At 50.3% G+C, this 18,700-nt stretch overlaps 9 protein-coding genes across 9 annotated transcripts; 5 read left to right on the top strand and 4 right to left on the bottom strand.

Moving 5' to 3' along the window:
- Positions 1-365: 365 nt before the first annotated feature.
- On the bottom strand, positions 366-2,108 carry lcb2 (putative serine palmitoyltransferase 2; the record flags this gene model as incomplete). Its single annotated transcript, XM_040840891.1, has 1 exon — positions 366-2,108. The coding sequence occupies one exon, from the start codon at positions 2,106-2,108 to the stop codon at positions 366-368; it is 1,743 nt and encodes a 580-aa protein (XP_040707404.1).
- Positions 2,109-3,818: 1,710 nt separating this feature from the next.
- On the bottom strand, positions 3,819-4,254 carry ASPSYDRAFT_83650 (glycoside hydrolase family 3 protein; the record flags this gene model as incomplete). Its single annotated transcript, XM_040851251.1, has 2 exons — positions 3,819-4,199; positions 4,249-4,254. 2 exons carry the CDS (start codon positions 4,252-4,254, stop codon positions 3,819-3,821), a joined length of 387 nt encoding a protein of 128 aa, XP_040707403.1.
- Positions 4,255-4,339: 85 nt separating this feature from the next.
- On the bottom strand, positions 4,340-5,851 carry ASPSYDRAFT_38181 (uncharacterized protein). The gene is made up of 5 exons (XM_040845660.1): positions 5,687-5,851; positions 5,495-5,621; positions 5,298-5,421; positions 4,801-5,243; positions 4,340-4,744 (listed from the first exon to the last, which is right to left on the bottom strand). The coding sequence occupies exons 1-5, from the start codon at positions 5,825-5,827 to the stop codon at positions 4,422-4,424; spliced, it is 1,158 nt and encodes a 385-aa protein (XP_040707402.1). The 5' UTR covers positions 5,828-5,851; the 3' UTR covers positions 4,340-4,421.
- Positions 5,852-6,031: 180 nt separating this feature from the next.
- On the top strand, positions 6,032-8,217 carry ASPSYDRAFT_138867 (uncharacterized protein; the record flags this gene model as incomplete). Its single annotated transcript, XM_040840881.1, has 3 exons — positions 6,032-6,412; positions 6,460-7,124; positions 7,170-8,217. 3 exons carry the CDS (start codon positions 6,032-6,034, stop codon positions 8,215-8,217), a joined length of 2,094 nt encoding a protein of 697 aa, XP_040707401.1.
- Positions 8,218-9,187: 970 nt separating this feature from the next.
- ASPSYDRAFT_245908 (uncharacterized protein) lies at positions 9,188-10,359 on the top strand. Its single transcript, XM_040844143.1, has 3 exons — positions 9,188-9,619; positions 9,685-9,858; positions 9,919-10,359. The coding sequence occupies exons 1-3, from the start codon at positions 9,362-9,364 to the stop codon at positions 10,219-10,221; spliced, it is 735 nt and encodes a 244-aa protein (XP_040707400.1). The 5' UTR covers positions 9,188-9,361; the 3' UTR covers positions 10,222-10,359.
- Positions 10,075-10,616, top strand: ASPSYDRAFT_245858 (uncharacterized protein). The gene has a single exon (XM_040844141.1). The coding sequence runs from the start codon at positions 10,261-10,263 to the stop codon at positions 10,543-10,545; it is 285 nt and encodes a 94-aa protein (XP_040707399.1). The 5' UTR covers positions 10,075-10,260; the 3' UTR covers positions 10,546-10,616.
- A 216-nt stretch (positions 10,617-10,832) lies between these two features.
- Positions 10,833-11,729, top strand: ASPSYDRAFT_83646 (uncharacterized protein; the record flags this gene model as incomplete). The annotated part of the gene is made up of 1 exon (XM_040851250.1): positions 10,833-11,729. One exon carries the CDS (start codon positions 10,833-10,835, stop codon positions 11,727-11,729), a length of 897 nt encoding a protein of 298 aa, XP_040707398.1.
- A 441-nt stretch (positions 11,730-12,170) lies between these two features.
- ASPSYDRAFT_83645 (uncharacterized protein) lies at positions 12,171-13,952 on the bottom strand (the record flags this gene model as incomplete). The annotated part of the gene is made up of 2 exons (XM_040851249.1): positions 12,171-13,427; positions 13,503-13,952. The coding sequence occupies 2 exons, from the start codon at positions 13,950-13,952 to the stop codon at positions 12,171-12,173; spliced, it is 1,707 nt and encodes a 568-aa protein (XP_040707397.1).
- Positions 13,953-16,505: 2,553 nt separating this feature from the next.
- On the top strand, positions 16,506-18,635 carry ASPSYDRAFT_83644 (acetoacetate--CoA ligase family protein; the record flags this gene model as incomplete). The annotated part of the gene is made up of 2 exons (XM_040851248.1): positions 16,506-16,724; positions 16,785-18,635. The coding sequence occupies 2 exons, from the start codon at positions 16,506-16,508 to the stop codon at positions 18,633-18,635; spliced, it is 2,070 nt and encodes a 689-aa protein (XP_040707396.1).
- Between the last annotated feature and the right edge of the window lie 65 nt (positions 18,636-18,700).

Genomic DNA, 18,700 nt, shown 5'->3' with positions numbered 1-18,700 from the left:
AATGAAGTGGGCAAACCCAAGGTGTGAAAAGAAGAGAAATAATGATATAATGTTTCGTAGGGTGGTGCGTTTCTTTTGAACAGTTTCAAGGCGCTCCCTCCTGAGAAAATAATAATAGTCAACCAAGGAAGCGAGATTGTTGTGGATGGTGTTGTGTTTTTTTACACCAAAAAAAAATTTTGATATCCGTTCGACACGAGGCGGCATGACCAGCATCAACCGAGCGCATCAGAAACGCCACCGAAGACTTCCCCCAGATGCATGAACCGCAGCGCCAAGTTTACCATGAGGGCATAAATCGACATAGCAAAATGGGTCATTATAATGTAGTCAAGCAATTGACATCACGATAAGAGAGAGTCCATTTAGAACAGAGGTGACTTGACATCTTGGACACCACGCCTAATGACGTCCTCTATGCGCCACCTAGGAGGGACAATCATCGGGTTCCGCTTCTGTTGCCACTGGACTTCCTTCTCTGGAGGCGGCGCCATATCATCGGTCAAGGGAACAGCACCGCCAGCGACTCCGGTGGAAAACTTGAGCTGGAGAATGTTTCCAATCTCGTCACAGGCTGTCAGGACACGGTCAAGATCCTCTTTTGTGTGGGCAGCCGAGACACAGAATCGAGCACGCGAGGAAACCAAAGGCGTCGCGGGGTAACCGACAATGACAACGGAGATTTTTCGCTTCAGCATTTCGTGGGAGAAGGCCGGCATCTTGGCAGGGTTGAAGAGGAGAAGAGGGATAATTGGCGAATCGTCGTGACCGTACACTATAAAGCCAAGACGCTTCAACCCAAGACGAAGGTATCGAGAGTTGAAGGCCAAACGCTGCAGTCGCTCCTCACCCTGGCCTGGAATGAGTTCACCTTTGATGAGTCGAAGTGCCGAGACAATTTGCGCGATAACAGCGGGGGCGGTTGATTCTCCATAGAACATGCCAGAGTTGATTGCCTTGAGCTTGTGGATCATCGCCGTATCGGCAGCAATGTAGCCCCCGTTAGCACCGAATGACTTGGTCAATGTACCCATGAGAACATCGACGTCCTTGGTGTCGATTCCGAAATAATCACAAACACCGCGGCCATTGGGCCCGATGGCTCCGACAGAGTGTGCTTCATCGACAAAGAGGTAGAACTTGTAACGCTTTTTGAGGGCAATGAGACCGGGAAGATTGCACATGGAGCCTTCCATTGAGTAGAGACCTTCGACAACGACGAGAATCTTCTTCCATGGGCGGTGAGTACGGGGCTGACCCTGGCTAATAGCCTCTCGAAGTTTTGACTCTAGATCACGCATGTCGTTGTGCTTGAACATGGCAATGGAGGCCCCAGATAGACGTGCACCGAACCGGATGGAGGCGTGGTTAAGCTCATCGGAAATAAGCAAGTCACCTTTGCCAACGAGAGCCGGGAAGATGTTTGCATTGGTACCGAATCCCATCGAAAAGACCATGGACGCTTCCTTGCCAACAAAGTTGGCGACTAGATCCTCGAGCTCGATATGCAGATCTTGTGTACCGACCTCTGCGCGTGTGCTTACGGGCGTGATGCCGTACTTGCGAACAGCCTCTTCTGTAATATCCGCACAGGGGCCTTCTGATTGAGCGAACCCGAGATAGTTGTAGGAGCTCAGGTTCAAGGTGTTGGTCGTAGTGCCAGTCAGGTAAAAGTTCTTGTTGTGGTCATCCGTCGCTCGGTCGATGAGGGTAATGTTTCTTCCGGGCACTCCAGTGACAGGCCGCTCAAAGCAATCGTTGATACGAAGCTTGAGGCGGCGGACGTAGAAGTTATCAAAATCGCTGTTGAGAGCTGCATAGCCATTCCGTGGCTTCAGATGGCGATAATTCTCCTCACGGAAGCGTTTCCCGAAGAAATCACGAACGTGACCAAAAGCAATTAGGATCAGGTAACTAATATATGTGGTGATCAGATAATAATACGGGGGCTCGTCCATCACGGGCTCGGGGAAATGGCCACCGGGATGCCGACTGGAATACCGATGACTCGGATGACCGAGAGGGCCGAACTGGGCATGTTGCTTGGTCAGACGGCGAGTCTCTTCCGGTGACGGAGGCTGAAAGAGCGTGGTAGGCGGTTCGTTCATGTTTGGGTTGTCCGCAGTCGCAGTAGAAAGCGAGATGGTCGGTAATGACAGTGAGGCGGAGCTGATTGGCGGGGCGGCGGGATTGGTAACACTGGCGTTCTGGAGGGCAGCTCGCGCAGTTTGGGGCTCTGCCTTTGCCTTCGGCGAGGTCGAGAAAAACTGAGCGAAGCGGTTGGTCTTGGAGGGTGCTTTGAAGGCGATGCCGCTCTGTCCAGAGGGGGAGGGATATGACGAGGGGTCGGAGGGGTCGTTGATGGAAGAAGTGCTGGAGGGTCGACGCGGCATCGCAAGAAAACTGCTCAATAAACGCAGACGAGGTCACAGCACCGCTGATGGCGCACGGCGGGAGTTGTCTATCGCGCTTTCCTGGCAAGTAAGCAGCAGTAGGCGGTTGAAGAGCTACACGGTGTGTGTGTAGACTCCCTACTGTGGCGGGTCCTGTATTTCCGGTTCACGACGACTAAATGGCGACGGATCTGATAATACCAATCTGGAGACGAGGACGGAAATAGGTCAGCGGGCGAGGTCAAGGACAAAAGTCAGAAAGTGATGAAGAGGAGACTTGAGCTGAAGGCAGCCCGGCTGTCTCGGAGCCGACAAGACTGAATCTTGCACGGGTAGCGTACCTTGGCACGTGCTTCGGCTGGAAGCTGCGGAAGCCCCGGCAGCGTGGATAGATCGATGAAGATGTCGCAATTCAGTAGATGGCGGACGACAGTTGTCAAATATGGCCGAGATGGTGAAGAAAGTGGGAGAGGAGATCAGCGGAGGGCGAGGAGCTAAAGGAGCATCGTCGGCGGATGGGAGAAGAATCGATCGAGTCTCCTGAAACTTTTCAGGAGCTCGGATCCATGGTACGGTACCGTAAGTCTAGGCGTCATCAGAGGGTCTGATATTGTGGGATGACATTGTGCGAGGCAGAGAAAGCAGCCCCGGTGGGTCTGACCGGTGGTATTGATACTGTCACCGGCGATAGATTACCGCCCCTGGAATCTTTTCAGGTTTTGTTAAAGGGGCGGAGTTATGCGCCGCACAGAAATTATGCAGCCTGCAAGGTCCATCACACTGTCTCACTCTGAGGAAATTGCACTGATCATCGAACGTTCTTCAGTCTTCGGACTTCACTCCTTGAGAAAATAACACAATCCATACACCATATATTTACTGCTAGGCCAACGGCGTAATCTTGACTACCTCCTTGATATCTCGACTACTAAACCCAATATTAAGCACAAACTCTTCTCCCCTGGGCACAACCCAATCCTGGAGCCTAACAACCCAATAACTCGAATCCCGCCTCGTCAGCTCAAAGCTCACCGTCTTTGTCTGACCACTCTCAAGGAAAACCTTGTCAACCCCCCCGGAGCTGCTTCGGCTCCCCTTTGGCGCACAGGGCGGATAAGTCACATAACTGAGCCACCTGCCCACCGTAACAGCCCCCCTGTGTTGGTCACAGAGGCAGATATGTTATACAGTGGCTTGAATAGATCAGGGTTCCCACCTGTGGCTATATCAAGGCGTGCATTAGGCCTGGCAGTGACAGAACTATCACCAATACGTGCGCTCTTTGCATTCGATAGACCGAAAGTGGTATATGAAAGCCCAAACCCGAACTCATAGCGCACAGAGACGATATTCGCGTCGAAGTAGCGGTAATCGATTTCAAGTTTCTCGTCAAAGTACGACTGCCAGTTGTCCGGACCAGTGGTGTTAACGGAGGTTGTTGGCAACGCCGCATAATCGCTCTCCCTTGTAGGCAATGGTGTAGGGCAGCTTGGCCGACGGGTTCACTTTTCTATAGAGGATATCAGTGATGGCATTGCCGGATTGCTCGCCTGGGTAGTCGGTAGCCAGGACAGTCGTGACATTTGGGTGGTTAGCCCAGGGTAGGACATTGACGCCGCCGCTGTGCGTTATCACTATGGTATTATTGCAATTCGAAGCGATTGCCTCAACAAGGTCGTTTGCCGTCCAGTCGAGGTTGAGAGAGCGGCGCGCGACGAGCTCCTCATGCCAGTTCTTGAGGAATACGAGGCAGACGTCGGCCTTGCTCGTAGTCCCGCAGCTGCCAGTTGAGTGTTTCCTCCATCGCTACACCGGTGAGATAGGGGGTCTGCTGCGAAGCCCTTCCAGTTCCGACCAGCATGGGGATTACGCTCAAGCGGGCCAGCAACGGGTCTGTTACAGCAGTCTATGGTATGTACTTAATTTTTAAATATCATAGATCTAGGATTTTAAATATTATTGCAAAATGATCCGACAGTATTTGCCATTGGATGATGTATCTATACAGAATATTCGCTATAGACCAAACTAGACATGGTCCAATTCAAGCACAATCACCGAATGAAAAGACACAGGGTCGTTATACGCATGGATATACGCAATCCGCAGTCCCGCCTGCACAGCAAGTGCTGCCCACTGCTTCTGGGTCCGCTCTCTCCCACCTAGCAAGATCATCATCGCCAGATCAGCCATTGCTGACTGCCAAGGGACATTGGTCTCTGGCAAAACCACTTCATCAATGAGAACCCGTGAGTCGCTGGCCATAGAAGACCGTAGGTTCTTCAGGATAAGGGTGCATTGGGCATCGGGCCAGTCGTGGAAGATGCGGCGGAGATAGTAGAATCTGGCTCCTTGACGAGGTCAGCAGGGCGATGTTTCAGGGATCAACGTGAGTAATCTCCTTTACCTATAACTTTCTGCTCTTGGAACATGTCGTTTGCTTCTATCTTTATTCCAGGAATCTCCAGAACTTCCTTGACGACCTCTGGCAGGTCATGAACTACAAGCCGTCCATGGAGTCCTGGAAATCTGTCTCTCACCTCGATACACTGATGGCCCGAACCACCACCAACGTCCACAAGAAACACTCTTTCTGAATTGTCTTCTGCGTCAAGTGCCTCCTTCTCAAACTGATCGAACCCTTGGATCCAATCGCTAGAGCGGAATGATTTCATCACCTGTTGCATTTCTTCTACCTGATCTGGGTGCTGAGCAAGCCATGAAAAGCAATGGAGGTCAGTATCGAAAGCCTTCTGGAAGACCGTCTTGGTACCGTCGGTTACGTCTTCATAGTTGTTCTCCATTATGAATTCTGGGAAGGCTTGGACGACACGGCCGGTGAAGTCGAACCTGCAAATAACTCGCTTAGCATTCGATTAGTGACGTTGTGAAAGGAAGACCCACGAATGACTGGCGAATATCCCTGCCTTCTTGTCTGCCAGGATATGAGTTGTGTTGTTAGCTTTGAACTGTCCTTGTCCAACTTCTTCGATTATATTGTTCGATGCAAGGTAACGCAGGATCCTTTCTATATCGCCATCTCAGAACAGGCCACAGTCAGCTATGCAGCATAGATCTCTGCGCACGAGGAGAATCCTGACCGAACAATTGAGGACTGGCTCCAGACTGCTTTGCCAGCTGGGTGACTGATAGAGCATCCTGACCCTGGGAAAGCGATCGGAACAGGCCTGAGCTGATAGCTAGACGGACAACAGCATTGCGTAGATGCTAGAAATAGGTTAGTCAAACAGCGACAAACGTATAGGAAGTAAATACTCTGAGACTAGACTCACTCCATTGTATAACTGAATCAGAGTGTCTTGTGGACTCCCCAAGTCAGACAAGACCTGGCGAAGGACACTCCGGAGCCTGGCCTTGTCAGCTGGGCCAGCCTCGCGAGCGAGAATTTGAATCTGAGAGACAATACTATCCATTGCAAATAGTGAGCTGTGAATGAGGTATTTCTGTAATAAAGTGCTGGTTGATGTCTTCAAGTGCCCTGTCTTTATAGTTGGCATCTCCGTCATCCCCGCGGAACTTCCGCGGATAAAATCCCCGACCACTTCAACGTAGTTCATCCACTTCCATCCAACAATCCTGCACCAGGATTCCGGCGATCCATCCTGCCGACAGTAATTATGCCCTCTGACCGGTCTGGCCTTGGGTCATCGCGGAAGAGGCCTGTTTCGTGCCATTTCTGCCGGTCCAGGAAGCTCAGATGCAGCCGCCGGTTTCCGTGTCCAAACTGCACCAGTCGCGGCATCGCGTGCGAGCTGTACGCTTCCCAGATAGCTGAACCACGGCCAGAGAGTACGGTGGGTGATACTAATGTTAACAGCTCGGATGTTATTGCCCGTATTCAGCGATTGGAGGATATTGTGCTGGGGAAAGGCAACGATGTTTCTCCTGGGCTGGTCTCGGAACACATTCCAGCACAGTCACAAAGCCCCCGGAGAGAGCAACACGCTACCGAAGATGCTCGCTGGCTGGAGGTGGAATGCTCCATTCAGGGTCTTTTAGTACGTCAGGCACAAACCTAATTAGGAATAATGTTAAACGAGTTTAGAGTACAATCGCACCAGACGGGGTGGTGTTCAGGACTCGTGCAATCCGTCAAATCCAAAGCGCCACATCAATTCTGGCCCGGAGCTCTTCAGACATCGTATCAAGTGAGGACGCCACAAAATGCTTTTGGATTCCCCTATATGAAGAATCCAAATGTCTGGTGGCAAAATATCTCAAGGAACTTGCGTATCTCCTCCATGTCATCCACGTGCCTTCTGTGAGGGCGACTATGGAGAGATTGTATGAAGCGCTTTATATGCGGATTCAGCCCAAGCCTGCACATATAGCACTGCTTCTAAGTATCATCGCGAGCACGCTTTATTCATGGACGGCCAAAGACCCTGGCGTATTGTTATCCTTAACGGCGGAGGCGGCGAAAAGTCGCACTCTTGCTTTTCTAAAAGCAGCGCTTGATCTACTGGAATATTCCTCTCGGGCTTCAGATACCTCCCTAGAGGAAGTTCAAGCCAGGATCATCACGTCCAGTGTCGTCTGCAACCTTGAGGATGTCTCCTCAAGATACCGCAGTCTAATCCTAACGGCCATCACGGGTGCGCGAGAATTAAGGCTTCACAGACTAGACCAGAGCACTCGCTCGGATATGACAAGTACCGTTGAGGCTGAGATAGGAAGAAGAGTATGGTGGTACCTAGCCACTACAGACTGGTAAGCTTTCTGTTTAAGATGACATGGTTGAGGTTGACCGCTTAGGGTTCTTTCCCATTACGAGGGCCCTTTGAAGGGAACATATACTGTTCATCCACGTCAAATGCTTGTAAGAAAGCCGAGGAATCTGGACGATATTGACCTGCTCCCGGGAAAAGACATCGTGGAACGACCGATGGACTATCCTACTGACGTCTCCTATACACTTCAGCGAACCCGACTCGGAGAAATCTGTCGAGAACTCACAGACAGCATCCCCTTATTTAGCTCCGAGCCTCTGAATTACGAATCAGTTTTAGAAAACGACAAAAAGACCGACGACTATATCTCAGGGTTCCCACCGTTCTTCCGCCTCAACGGAGGATCCCTAGAAGATCTCGCAAAAATCAACGCCAACATCACCCCGGCAATACTAGTTCAGCGATACATCTTAAACAGCCTCACCCACGCCCAAAAATGCCGACTACATCTACCTTACTTTGCTCGAGGCTCCGTCAACCCGAAATACGCACACTCACGGGAAGTATGCCTCAAGGCCGCTCGGACCGTCATCCGCAGCGAGAGACTCTTCGAAAAAGAATCTGTATCATTCCTTCCGAACCGGTTCCGAATGGCTGGCTCGGTGCATTGCCTTTGCATGGCCATTATCGTGTTCGTTCTAGATGTTTGCCTCTACAAGGACGGCGGGCATGAAGAAGAGCGCAAAAAGGAAGTCGCCGATGCCTGCAGTATCCTGCAATCAGCGAAGAATGACTCTTCCATTGCTGGGAGACTGCTGCAGTCCTTCATGCGGGTTATCAAGAAGCACAAAGTGTCTATTACCGGGATTTCAAACACGGGCGAAGAAGGTGAGGGGTCTTCTTTCAATCCAGAGCAAGCTGTGCTGGATGCAGCGGGAGGAGGCATTTCAGAATCTGACCCCAGCGTTGGATGTGGGATGGACTGTTCTGCCGAACAGGACCTTCTCAGTCCGCGGTCTTCTTATTGGAGTGGGATTAGTGAGACGTTCCACAGCGGGATGGATTCGATCGATTGGAATGCCCTATTCTTCGAGCTTGATGCCCAAAGTCTTGAACCTGGGTCGCTGTTCTGAAACTCCGGTGTTCAGGAGCCTCCTGTATGCGGGGATTATGCAGGATTATGCAGGCTTTTCGTGCATCTTCCGATCGTATGCAAACAGCCAATAATTTGATCGCTAGAGCACGTTTGTCCTTGGAATAGGGCTACCATCCTATGACTGGCTTCCATTTCCTGTTGGTTAGGTATGATGGGTGGTGAGATTTGCTTCTAACCTAACCTTTTTTATGACGGACAAATTCTACATGTATGGTACGCCCATGGAATGAAATTGACCTCGCGCTTTCCTCCCGGCCCGTGGAACGTGTTCCCATAATCCAGACCAAGCTTCTGCGCATCGATGGCAGTATTCACTTGTCTGTCTAAGATACCGGTCGCCGCTTGCTCTGATCCGCAGGCACTTAAAGCACCCACTGGTTTCTGGTGGGGTCAAGGCCATCACCACTTCAGATAATCTAGTTGGGATCAGAAGAAGGCTAATAGGGATCTGATATTAAATATTCTAGGCGATGATGGAATTGCTTTGCTTTGCTAAGAGTGGTATGGTGAGAAGTCAGGTTGGTGCCGGCATCGCAAGCTGGACTCCGGCCGGGAAGCTGCTTGCTTACCAAGGCTCATATTGGGACATTGCCAGGCTGTTTGCACCTGGCGAGGCTATTTTCCCAAGCTCTCTCATTGTCGCTCTCTGCAATCGCCAAGAATGAATAATATTCGGTTGGCACAGAATTTTGGTTTCAAGCTGATGCTTGAGCTGTGGGACAAGTCTCCTCCAAAGGTCCACGCCATGCCACGTAATGACAGAACGAAGCATAAAGGACTGTAGCTGCGAGTACCCGGATAGCGATATCCATCATGCATGGAAGACGCACATCCGATGGCATTGAGCAAAAGAAGAGAAAACAAGAGACAGACCGGCCGCCGTTGGCATCGTTGATTTCACTCGGCCGTGATATGTCTGATGGGCGATGATTGATGAAAACGAGACTCAAACGCACGTCTGATGAGAGTTGATGGTTATAAAAGTGCAGTCGATTTCAATTTCTCGGGTCAGATCACCATCATCTATCATCTACTCCCCTTTTTATCTACATTGAGATAAAGCGGTTATCATTGTTCATTCTTTTTACTATCCCTCTCCCAGACATATATAACATCCTTACATGTATTTGCTATCATTATCGTCGACTCTCAATTTATACTCTTTGCTCGATCTACCACAGGAAACTGCCCGCTGTCGTTTCGTCCTTATTCTTTCGTTGAATATCTCTTGGCCGAAAACCATCATCATGGCATCCCTCAGGCAGACAGCCCGGAGTCTTTTCCAAACATTGTCACAGATCCCGGAATTACAGTCTGCCATGGTAATACTTATCGGAAGTATAGCTGTCAGTCAATACCTCCACGGAGTCAATCCAAAGGTCCGTGGCCCCTCCTCCCTCTCAGCTTCCGTGAAACTCCAGTACTGACCCGTACCTTTGGTTAGAACATTGATGTCTTGATCAAACTATGCGGCGATTACCAAGCCGGTACCAATGAGCACGTCGCTCGTCTCGGGCAGAGTCGATTTCCCGGAATATTTACCATTGATAACAACCCCGGCTGTGGGCTTCGGACAGTGTTTAGAGGAGTCCCTATTAGATTTCACCACAAGGATACAGTAAGTTACGAGTGTGTCCATATACTATAACGCAATATACTTATTTCTTCCGAACTGAAGCTACCTTGGATAGCTTCATCATCGATGACAGCAGTCGCGAAAGCCGGGAGCTTCCTCCCATTTTTAAACATCTACGATTTGATGGTCTCACGCTTCTGGTCCGCACGCCTTCGCGGCACCGATAACTACAAAATCGACATTTCCCAGGCCGTCAAACTTATGGTCACACAGGTAGATCCAGTAACTGGTCTTGTCTCGGTTACGGATGTCCAAAGAGAATTCCTGCGTTGTCCTATTGAGGAGCTGCGTGAACGGTCCGACACCGACCAGTGGCTGCTCGATGCTTTTGAGATTGTGATGTAAAACTAGATCTCCCTGATCTCCATCGCCGTCTTTGTTTACATGGTGCATTTCGTCGGCCGGTTTTTTTTTTTTTTTTTGGTTCCACTTAACTTGTCTTCTTTCTATTTCCCCCCCTGCTTTTGGTCCGTCATCGTCGTCGTAGTAGTTGTTGTTTGTCGCTTTATTCGGGTGGGAATGCGCAATGTAATGTCAAGACAGTTCATCTCTTTGTGGAAGGACGATTGTATGATTCCTATACAAATGCTAGGTCCTCTTTCAACTCACAACATGATATTTCAACCACATAAAGAAAAGAAAAGAAAAGAGGTTGGAAGAATAACATGAAATTGGAGGTCCACCCACTTTATTGACATGAAATTAGACAGACCAATAATAGAATAATACCAGAATTTCACAGCCCGCAACATAACATGTGCATTGATATAGTCTTTATCCCTTTGTATATCAGTTTCTTACAATCACTGTCCATTACGAACAGCGTGTGAATATGTAGCGATATTTAAAATATATAAGCGTCAACCACCAGGACTATGACTGAGCAGTTCCTGAACAATTAGTTCAACCGAGCATACTTGACCAGCATGTCTGAATCAACTGCCTCTTTAGCTACCATGTCGCCGGCGGAAAAGGCTTGCTATTGGAATAGCCTAGTTACCGGACCAGAGCCAACTATCGGTTCTCGGCTCACGGTACATACAATTTTGCTCTTAGAGGAAGTTGGAATCCCCAGCATCCCCTGGGGTTGGGGACCGCTAGCCTTCGCTGGAGACAATTTGGGAATCCCAGAGGTCGAATTGGCAATCCATGCCAAAGTAATCAAAAGAGCATGCAATGTCCTAGTGGCAAATGGACTGCACGTATGTGAGGATGCTAGTTGTTTGCAGTGGAGGGTGGATCGACAGGAAACCCCCGGTCTGTTAAAAACCACCCATCAATATCACTTTGTTACGGAGTTCCACTTCCACATCGGCCCGGAGATGACGCTTTCTCTTGTTCCCAAGGAAGATATCATCTGGTGGACGCCAGATCTCAAGTTGGGTGATCCGGACCCCCAAGACCCCCATCTGACGCTGTCGACGGACCCTAGACTGCCGGCGAGACTCCCGGGGGGCCCCTCGGGTCCATGGTCTCGTCAACGCGCAGTCAAGATACTGAGACCGTCAGCATTCACCGAGGCTGTTCTTTTGTTACTCATGAAAGATATAGGTTCCAAGCCTTTCCCCTTCCATACGCCCGGCCGCTCGCCCATCGACCAGCTATGGAATTATATGCTGATGGCACTAAGTGATTCACATAGGCCTGAGACGTATCACAAAGAGCTAAGTCCCAGGTTTCAAAAGGCTTGGGACTATCTGTGCGATAAGCGGCCCAAGGGGATGAATTGCTGGGTTCCCTTTTTCCGACTCCGATACCAAATGATCAAGAATTCGGAGCTTCCTGGCGACGATTTCCCGTATCGTGATATTACGAAGCTTAAGGGTGGGGAGGCTGGATATGAAGGATTGTAGGATGGAAGACTTTGGGCATTTGCGTGTTTTCTCTGGTGGCAGAGTACATAGTGGGAGCGAGTTAGATCCCTTTTTTCTAGTATAATCAACCAATTGTTTGTTCTTTGCTAAATCCTGTATTTAATATGGTTGGTGCTAGACTGGTTTTACCAGTCATTTGGAGAATTGTACAAACGGTCTCCAGACCTGTAAAGATAGTTGGAATTGAAGCGAACTGCAAAGCCCTAACCGGGGCATTGCTGCTACTTGTTAGTGGTTTCATCGTAGACAACTCCAAGAGATCTCGATAGAGCCACGGCGAGCTTGCAATAAATTTAGCCTCTCCCTTCCGCAGATACTTAGCTACTAATGCATTGTATCTGGGAAACCGCACTGTCTACGTGCCGTCTTCACGGATTGAACTCACAATAACAGAACTGATGTAAAATTTCATTATCTCATTTACAACCGTAAAGCGCCGCGAATCTTCTTGATAACGTCGTAACTATCACTCCGGAAATCATCCGCCAGGATAGTCGTGTTGTCGCTCGCGAAATTAACCAGCTCCCTGGCCTTCGCCCACCGCGGCCATTCCGGAAATTCATCAGCCTGGTCCAGATCCGCGTTCGGATCCAAGGAGTGAACAAAGTTAATAAAGTAGGTACGCGTGCTTTTCGCAGCAACATTATCAGGAATGCCGTTGTACACCTGCAGTATATCAGCCCCGTGGAAGGTCCCCAGGATGGGCGTGCCGTGGGTATAGCTGGAAAGATACGACCAGGATGGGACCTCCGGGTGGACGTCGTTCGCGACTTCGAGAAAGGCCCTCCGAGACAGCGTGAAGAAGGTATCCCCAATCAAGGCGGCGCGGCGCTTAAACCCAGGGAAGACTTCATTCAGCTGCCCCGTGCGGAACGGGCTGCCTTCACTGACAGCGGCGGCGCCGGTATTGTATGTGTCCACGAGCTCGGTGACTTGCTCTTCGGTGGTATTTCTCCAGAGAGACTCGTGGCAGTAGCTAATCAGGTCTTCCCTGGTGGTGACGTTCGGCGCAAAGAGACTGAATATCGTTCCTTCGTCTTCTTGGTCTCCGACGATAAAGGGGATCGGGGCGTATTTCCCTTGCTGAACGAGTATATCAGGGCTGTCGGGGAGGACGTGACCGTCCGGACGGGGGAGATAAGTAAACGCAATCCCGCTGTATGAAACAAAGCCTGGCGGTGCGGTGACAGCATTGAGGAAGTCCTGATAGTCCAGCCCTCTCAGACACTCCAATGTATCCTTCTCGTTGGCGCACCCCCCTGCCTCCACGACAGTATTATACACCTCCTGAGCCCGCACACCATCAACCGGCTCAGCAGGCAAAACATTCCCAGAAGCCATATGCGCGCCCCGGAACAGCGGCTTGCCCTTGTAATTGTAGTCTGCGTCGAATAACGCCATCTGGTCAAGCACCGACATGGCTCCAGCTGATCCACCTGAGATGGTCACTTTCTCAGGATCGCCCCCAAAGGCCGCAATATTATCGGCCACCCATTCAAGCCCCATGCGCTGATCAAGAAGCCCCAGATTCGACGCGCCATCGGCCTGAATTTCTTTCCCCGCGAGGAACCCGAATCCGCCCACGCGGTAGTTGACTGCGACGAAGATGAACGGTTTCCCGATGCTCACGCCGTACTCGACCAGACTCGATCCATCAACCGACGTCGACGAACCAGCCTAGACACCACTCATTCGTTCGTTAGTACATGTTTTCCTGCATACCAATAAGTTTAGGACTGGGCTGTTTCCTACCATAAATCCACCGCCGAAAATATAATAAAACACGGGTAGTTTGGCATCTTCCGAAACTCCCGCCGGCCGTCGCACATTGATCGTGAGACAGTCCTCCGACTGCCCCGAGATATCCTGGACAAGGGGCGTATTCGCCACAGATCCGACGATCTTCTCGAGAAATTCCTTGCTCTCCGGAGACGCAGGGAACTGGGGGCACGACGCCGGAGACTTCGTGCCGTCAAAAACACCCAGCGGCCGCGTCAGGCGCTGCGGAGGTCTCAGTCGACGAGATCCAGTGGGCGGCTCGGCATATGGCACCCCGTTGAAGTTCTCGACGCCGTCTTTGGCGCTGCCCAGCACTGTAGCCTGCGGGGACGCAAGAGTGACTGTTGGACCGGTTCGGCCCAACACGCCCGCGCAGGAAAGGCCTGCCCAAGTGCCCAGGAGTAGGGCTTTTCTGAGGACCATTGTCGGGAGTGAGGTGTATGTGAGAATGGCTTGGGAAGTATATTGTTTATTTTGTGACGCGTTCTGCGTCGTCCGTACATTCTCGGGGCATACTTATGTATTATTTATTATTTCCTTCGCACATCTTGGAGATAGCAGGCTGCCCATCAGCCATTCATGGTTTTCAGTGTAGCGGTCTAGCGTCTCGTCGTGTCTCGTCGTCATTTCCTTAGCACACTGGACCCGTTTTTTTTCACATGGCCAAAGGGAGGTAGTCATCTAGCATTCTAGCTTCAATACGCCCCGCCAAAGAAGGCAATACGGAGTTCATTTCCTGCAGAAAATATGGATGGACTGATAGTGATAGGCTGATAGGACGTGCTGAGATCCACTGTAGATCGCATGGCGCTTGATCCAGAGATCTGGGCTGGGACTTCTGACTTCTGACAGGATTATGCGAGTCCGATGTCTCACTAAGCAAAGCTTGTTCTCGACAAATTAATCTATGAAAGAACGTACGGATTCAAATGCAAAAGTCCAACCTCGGGAAATCAGGGCAGCAAATGTCTTCACAATCCTGGCGCAGTATCGACTTCAGCTTGAAAAGTCTGTGCGCCCCACGTCAATAATAATAAACATCAGCCATCGCATACCATTTCTTGATCAGCACGTAGTTATGTCCTGATTCGTGTTCCACTTGATGTCCTTCCCCACCGGTTCTCCCGGAGCACGGCTTGCGCAGCTACTGTGTAGATCGTCAGCCACAGTGGTTGTCTGGTTGACTGTTTGATGGCATTCCGCATTCCCACTAACTACCGGTAGTACATGTGAATATAATATTTATCATTCTCGCGCGTACGGGCACTGGACACTGGACACTGGACACCAGCGGGATATATTGAAGCCAGGGATACTCTTGATGTGCAAGGGATGGGAATGCATATGGACCATGTCAAGTCCATATTCACCTATTAAGGACATCACATTATGTTAGTAAGTTTTGGTGATTCTTCCAGAGCGAGCGCATTAACTGAATCACACTGAATTATGTTGTATGCTACTACTTGCTTAATTGACCCCCTGCGTCGCTCTCTGGGTAGAGCGTACAAAAACGAGAAAAGAAAAGAAAAGGCGAATCGGCAAATCGGCATTCTGTGGATACGGGATTATCAGTGGATGGGTGGTGAACTCTGGCCCGTGTGGCTTGCTGGAGTTAAGCTGATGAGACTAGATAATTAACATATCTCGGGCTCTTGCAATGATTTAATGAGGGTTATTCAGTAGTAGGGGAACCCACTAAAGTGTCCCGATCCATAAAGCTGGATCTACGGATAACCCGACCGCAGTCCGCACAGCCGACGCCACGCCGCTAGAAGTGGAGGAATCCAGCCCTTGTCTTCTTATAACAAATTAACAATACACCAGGGGTGGAAAAGACTTTTGGAATCAGACCTGCCCCGATTTTCGCAAACTTAATCACATTCACCTGCGGCTCCATCAAAACCTAGATACTTACTACCTACTACTCTCTAGACGCGAAACCGGTAGCCGTGGTTGAAACACATGTCTAGAACACTAACTATATACTCTACACGCTGAGACGGAGACCCATTTGAGTCGGTAAATAAACAGAGATGGGTCGAAGTCTTCCCTCCGGTAGTGTCTCTGACAGAAAGTGTTGCAAAGGGATGCCATATAATCTGTAAACATCGAGACGCGTCCGTGTGGAATATGGTTTGGAGGACTTGGATACGCTGGAGTTGCTGGTTGCGTTGCGTGCTGTGTTCAGGGGAATAGCCAGAGAATAAAGCTGGTTCTATCGCTTCTACCAATTCTGTCCTCTACTTTACTCAATGCACTCGCTTGAACTGGGGTTTGAGTACGCAGTATACATGATGTCTTTCAGATATTAAGATTAATGAGTATTGCTTCTGAAGTATCTTAATGAGTAAAAATAGCACGATGGTCAGTTAGTTACACATACTACTGCTTTGATACTATACATCAAACTTTGCATACTTAGTTGTGCTTATACACAGGAAACCAATAACCGATTATATAGAATATCGACTATGTACTAGATGAGTAACTACTTCACAATTAGAGCCAATGATACAGTGATTGGCCACAGCAGGCAATTGAACAGATCTTGTTGAGCTGCCCAACAAATCTATATCCGCTGCGGGCCGCAGTGGCCGCAGTGGCCGCAGTGGCCCGCCCGTATAGAATTGCCTCGGCCAATGAATATGTTGCAGTATCTCAATAGCACGGCGGAAAGAAGAGCTGATGTAATATTTCAAGGCTTAGTTGGACAGCCGCATCCGGATATGAGGCCTAGAAGTGCCGGTAATTGGCGGAGTTGGCTGTCAAGTGTCAAGTGGTGCATCCGATCTGAAAATTGGCGGGGATGTGACGCTATCCGAAACAGGAAAGGCCGGTATCGCGAGCACCCGGTAAGTATGAGCATGCCGCCATTCTTTTCTTCTGCTCTCCCCCCTTCTCCATCGCCCCGGACATTTTCTTCCCTGTATAACTGTCGAGTTGAATATAGCAAGAGGAACTGGCGCCTGCAAAATGTCCACTAATGGGTCTTCTGGTCCCCACGAGCTGTGGCGGCACTCTGCGCCTGAATCCACACAAATCCACCATTTCCTGAAAAGAACCGTGGAGAAACATCGGGCGCCATTGAACAACTACAATGATCTCTGGCACTGGAGTATCTCGGAGCCGGCGAAGTTCTGGGAGGACATATGGCTGTATACTGGCATCAAGTCCCACAAACCTTACAACCATGTCAGTTTAATATCAAGGTTTCAACCCCTAATCTACGCCTTCAATTACTAACTTATCCAGGTCATGGGCTCGGAGACGCTGATGTTCCCGCGTCCTCAATTCTTCGAGGGCGCAAGATTGAACTTTGCGGAGAATCTTCTGTACCCCGCCAGCTCTCCGGATGAGAACTCAGTCGCGGTGATCGGCGCCACCGAGGCTGACCGCGAGTACATCACCTGGAAGGAACTCAGGGAGCGTGTTCGCCAGTGTGCCAATGCGCTGAAAGCAGCGGGCCTTCAGAAAGGTGACCGCGTGGCGGGCTTCCTAGGAAACCATGCTAACACAGTAGTCGCAATGCTGGCGACAGCTTCCATCGGCGCTTTCTGGACAGGCGTATCTCCTGATACAGGTGTTCATGCTGTCCTCGAACGTTTGAAGCAGATTGAGCCTAAGATTCTATTTGCCGATAATGCCTCGCTGTATAACGGTAAAGTGCACAGTGCCGCTGTCAAAACTAGCCAAATCATCTCCGAGCTCCCTCAGCTAGAGGCGCTCGTCATTTTCCCAACGGTGGAATCTCTCCAGATCAACCTGGAAAAAGTTTTGCCCCTCCAGGGGAAAGCATATACATACGCCGAATTCCTTGATACGGCTGGCAATCCTTCAGCACCACTTGAATTCGCAAGCCTCCCACCTGAGCATCCCGTTTACATTTTGTACTCCTCCGGTACGACTGGAGCCCCGAAACCTATTGTACATGGGTCCTTGGGAACGCTGTTGCAACACAAAAAGGAGCATGTGCTTCACTGTGATATCCGCCCTGGAGATCGTTTATTCTACTTTACCACAACCACTTGGATGATGTGGCACTGGCTGGTATCCGGTCTGGCCAGCGGCGCTACTATTGTTCTCTACGACGGCTCGCCTTTCCGTCCATTAGACCCCGAAGGAGGAAATGGAGAGATGGCCATGCCACGTTTGATCGACGAACTCCAGATAAACCACTTTGGAACTTCGGCCAAGTACCTTTCAATGTTAGAGCAGGCCGCGCTGAACCCGAGCACACACCCCCACCGTCCTGTGAGCCTACAGTCCCTGAAGGCGATTTACAGCACTGGGTCTCCTCTTGCTCCCTCTACCTTTGAATACGTTTACTCCTCTATTCACCCGGACATAATGCTCGGTTCTATCACGGGTGGCACCGATATTCTCTCCCTTTTCTGCTCCGGCTGTCCAATCCTTCCCGTCTACAAGGGAGAGATCCAGTGCCGGAGCTTGGCAATGGCTGTTGCTGTTTACGACTACGCCGGCAACGACATCAGTTCATCTGGTGCGCCGGGAGACCTGGTCTGCACCCGGCCATTCCCTGCACAGCCCGTCATGTTCTGGCCACCCGGTCCAGTCGGTGAGGAGAAATACCGCAAGAGCTACTTTGACGTCTTCGGTCCCTCAATCTGGCACCATGGCGACTTTGTGCGCGTAAACCCGGAAACCGGAGGAGTGGTTATGCTCGGACGAAGCGACGGTGTCCTAAAACCCGCAGGAGTTAGGTTCGGCAGCGCCGAAATCTACAACATCCTTCTGAAACATTTCGCAGACGAAGTCGAGGATTCTCTCTGCGTTGGGCGGAGGAGAGAAGGCATAGATACGGACGAGACGGTTGTTTTGTTCGTGAAGCTGGCATCTGGCGCCGAGTCATTGCCCGCGGATCTTGCATCACGCATCCAGTCCACCATCCGGAAAGAACTCAGTCCGCGCCATGTGCCAGGTATCGTGGACGTCTGTCCGGAAATTCCGGTGACGTCAAACGGCAAGAAAGTTGAGAACTCCGTGAAGCAGATTCTATGCGGGCTCAACATCAAGATTGGCGCCAGTGTTGCGAATGCCTCGTGTCTCGACTGGTACCGGACATGGGCGGCTCAACACCCTTGATACTTTCACTATAGACACATAAAAAATAATAATAATAGTGCCATTTAATGTAGATAGAATGCAAA

The sequence above is a fragment of the Aspergillus sydowii genome (genome assembly GCF_001890705.1).
Source record: "Aspergillus sydowii CBS 593.65 unplaced genomic scaffold ASPSYscaffold_1, whole genome shotgun sequence".
NCBI lineage: Eukaryota > Fungi > Ascomycota > Eurotiomycetes > Eurotiales > Aspergillaceae > Aspergillus > Aspergillus sydowii.
The sequence above is the reverse complement of the archived record's forward strand: the minus strand, read 5'-3'. Positions and strand labels throughout refer to the sequence as shown.